The sequence below is a fragment of the Aegilops tauschii genome, chromosome 4, assembly GCF_002575655.3.
Source record: "Aegilops tauschii subsp. strangulata cultivar AL8/78 chromosome 4, Aet v6.0, whole genome shotgun sequence".
NCBI classification, from domain to species: domain Eukaryota; kingdom Viridiplantae; phylum Streptophyta; class Magnoliopsida; order Poales; family Poaceae; genus Aegilops; species Aegilops tauschii.
In genome coordinates, this window is record NC_053038.3 from 520,888,226 (window position 1) to 520,891,440 (window position 3,215).

Here is a 3,215-nt window from a genome sequence, read left to right on the forward strand (position 1 = left end):
AATGCTCATAAGTATTTTGATAAAACGATCCACCTCATCAAATTTCCATTAAAGCAACCATCAATTGAACTTACAAGAGTTTTGAACCAAAAGGAAGCTAAAATATTACAAGCAGGAACCGCAAATTTCTTATAGCATACACCAGAAAGCAAGAGAGCATAACAACGACTCCAGGAAGCTACTTTTGCACATTCAACTTCACATTTAAATCCTGAGCACAATCGGGCTCCAACCATCGCATACTTCGCATGTATTGCAACATAATCCTAGGTGTTCAACCCTAGCATCAAACATATACTGGATTACCAGATAACCGTGTATTGTTTCCTTTTTTGACCTAATCATCTCTTGTTTCGGAACAAGGGCAAAAGAACCCAAAATATTGATTTTTTAATGAGAAATACGAAACATTAGAACCAAAAAAGCATATGAGATCATATCAGTGTGATAAAAAAATGATATTGTCAATTATTCAGAAGGTAGAAATAAATTCACTCATTACAGACACAACAATGGGATCACATATGCTCCATTTATTTTATAGATTAGGATGCATATCTACAAACTCAAACATGTCCCTAATTTGCGCACTGGTCCTCCATGTAATCAGCCAACGTTTCACTTAGTTGTGGTTGTTCTCCCAGAACTGAGCCTGGAGCCAGTCTATTGTATTCTTTTCCACCTGAAACGCCTTGGCAAGAACATCATCGGATATTTGTGGGTCTGACCCAAACACCGCATTGGCAATTGTGATAGCCCCTGGGTTCTGGCTGCTGAGCGCGGCAATTGCAACTGCGGGCTTGTGGGGGTTGGGGTTGAATTGGAAGTGGATGAGCCCCACGGGGAAGACGAACACATCACCTTTGTTGAGCACCTTCGAGAGGAACTTGTTTCTGTTTGGGGCGGGCTGGTTCGATGTGACAAAGCCAACGTACAGTGTCCCCTCGAGCACCGTGAGGATCTCAGTGGCGCGAGGGTGCGTATGTGGTGGGTTTTGACCCAAGGGAGCATAGTCGATGCGCGCAATTGAGATGCCGAGGGTGTTGAGTCCAGCAATCTGCATGACGTTGATCAAAGTGACGTTGGATCCAACCTTGTTGGTCACCCTAGGCTTGTCGAGGGCGGCTGCCTTGAAGAAGTCATCAGCGTTGACCTCCATTGGGTTCTTGCAAACAAACCCATTGACACGTACTGGTGCATAGAAAAGATTTATAATGTAAGCTTAGGTCTTACAAAGTAGTTTGAACATGCATATAATTTTCAGAAATTCATTTCAACATATGTATTTGGTGTAAGCTTAGGTCTTACAAAGTTGTTTCGACTTGCATATAATTTCTACAAATTCATTTCAACAAATTTATTTGGTGAGAACGTGATGAGAAACCGGATAGTACCTGGTGAATTCATGTCGGCGACACAAAAGTCCTGGAGGGGGCTAGGATCGGAGGCAGTGGCCTGCCATGAGACCAACGCAAGAAGAACAGCAAGGAGAAGGAAGGAAGAGGATGATGCCATCTGATCTTTTTCTCTCTCCTGTGTTTCTGTTTGTGATTGTGGCGTGAGTGATGGTTTGAACATGCAGGGATGTATGAGTTTATATAGGTGCAGCGAGCAGCGCCTGAAATCGTTAGCAATTATAGACTTAGTCAAGTGAAACCAACCAACCAATTGAACTGGTCTCTTGCTGCTAATTAAACTACTGCATATACGCCCATTTAAGACACGTTTTCCCTTCAAAGAAGCAATGCAGCGTATACAGCCATATAAAGCTATTATATGGTGATGTGTACGGCTGACTAGTAATTATGAATGTTTCTCCATCTCACCCGAGTCACCACAATGCATGCAGGGTCGATTCCAGGAAAATTCACCACCCATCACTATTAAGGAAAAGATTTTTAAGACAAGAAACATCCGGCACTAGTTTAATTAGATATCATATACTTGGTCATAGTCGGAACGGGTGCGGACGAAACCAGTCAAAGAGCAGTTGAGGAGCCAAGTCATGTAAGGCAATCAATCGTTTTCTAGCTCGATGCCGACATAGATGAAGTCACCTACTCACGCGTAGGCTTGACTCATGGGCGCATGACTACTACCCCTGTTCTTTTCAGTAGTTGATACAGAATCATGTGTGCAATCTACCTTTTCAAACTATGAAATTATATATTTGCCAATAGATTTTTCATGAAATCCAGTAACATAGGGCGACAGAGTTGTTAGCGGATTTGTAGCAGCCCCTATACGTTATCGTCATGTCAGTCGGATATTTACTTGGTCAGATATCTCTCGAAGTAGTTGAGTACTTGCAGTAAGAAGCGACGACATTAATGGACGAAGTGACCAAACAAAAGGAGAGCTGATACAAATGCCATGACGATGGAGAGCAGGAAGTTTCCATATGATCTTAGCAAGACTAGTTAACATCTTCTTGCGAAGAGTTTTATCATGCATGACCAGTTCAGTGTATAAATCTAACAATCTGGTTAGCCTTCCTGACTAGGTTCGTGGCACCACACCTCACTTGCTTCTTTTGCTATTGAAATAGTACTCCCTCTGTAAAGAAATATAAGAGCTTTCAGATCACTAAAGTAGTGATCTAGACACTCTTATATTTGCTTACGGAAGGAGTACATCCAATGACAAGACTAGGCCAGGCGGCCAAGTCATAAACGGATTAATTTCTTGGAGGTGTGTGTTGGCAGTTTTAGTGTAGAAAGAAGTTTCCATTAGATGATTTAATTGCTTCTATCACAAGCATCTTACAAAGAAACAACTCAAATAATAATTGTTTTTGGGACTCGGATATCTGCAATAGTTTTGCTGGGGAATGATCAATCAAACTTACAAGAGTTTTGAACCAAAAGGAAGCTAAAACAATAAATCCAGGAAAAATAGAACTAACGGCAACCAAAATAGCAAGTTTCGAGGGAATGGAAACATCTTTCATCACCGGAAAGACAGACCACAAGAAGGACTCCAGGAAGCAACTTTTGCACATTCAACATGCACATTGCAACCTCCGAGGACATTACCATATAATCATATGGTCATCTATTCGCTTTTGATTAAATTTTTGCATAAACTCCTCAAGTTTCCTTTTAATATGCCTAAGCGTTACTGCATCATCTGATGTATGGCTGAGTGGTATATTTTAGTTATTTATCCATCTCACCCAAGTCGGCACAATGCTTGAACATGCAGGGATGTATGAG

The 3,215-nt window shown here is 41.4% G+C and overlaps 1 protein-coding gene across 1 annotated transcript; it reads right to left on the reverse strand.

Moving 5' to 3' along the window:
• Positions 1 to 468: 468 nt before the first annotated feature.
• On the reverse strand, positions 469 to 1,637 carry LOC109744935 (germin-like protein 8-11). Its single transcript, XM_040397805.3, has 2 exons — positions 1,395 to 1,637; positions 469 to 1,191 (listed from the first exon to the last, which is right to left on the reverse strand). The coding sequence occupies exons 1-2, from the start codon at positions 1,576 to 1,578 to the stop codon at positions 623 to 625; spliced, it is 753 nt and encodes a 250-aa protein (XP_040253739.1). The 5' UTR covers positions 1,579 to 1,637; the 3' UTR covers positions 469 to 622.
• Positions 1,638 to 3,215: the final 1,578 nt, after the last annotated feature.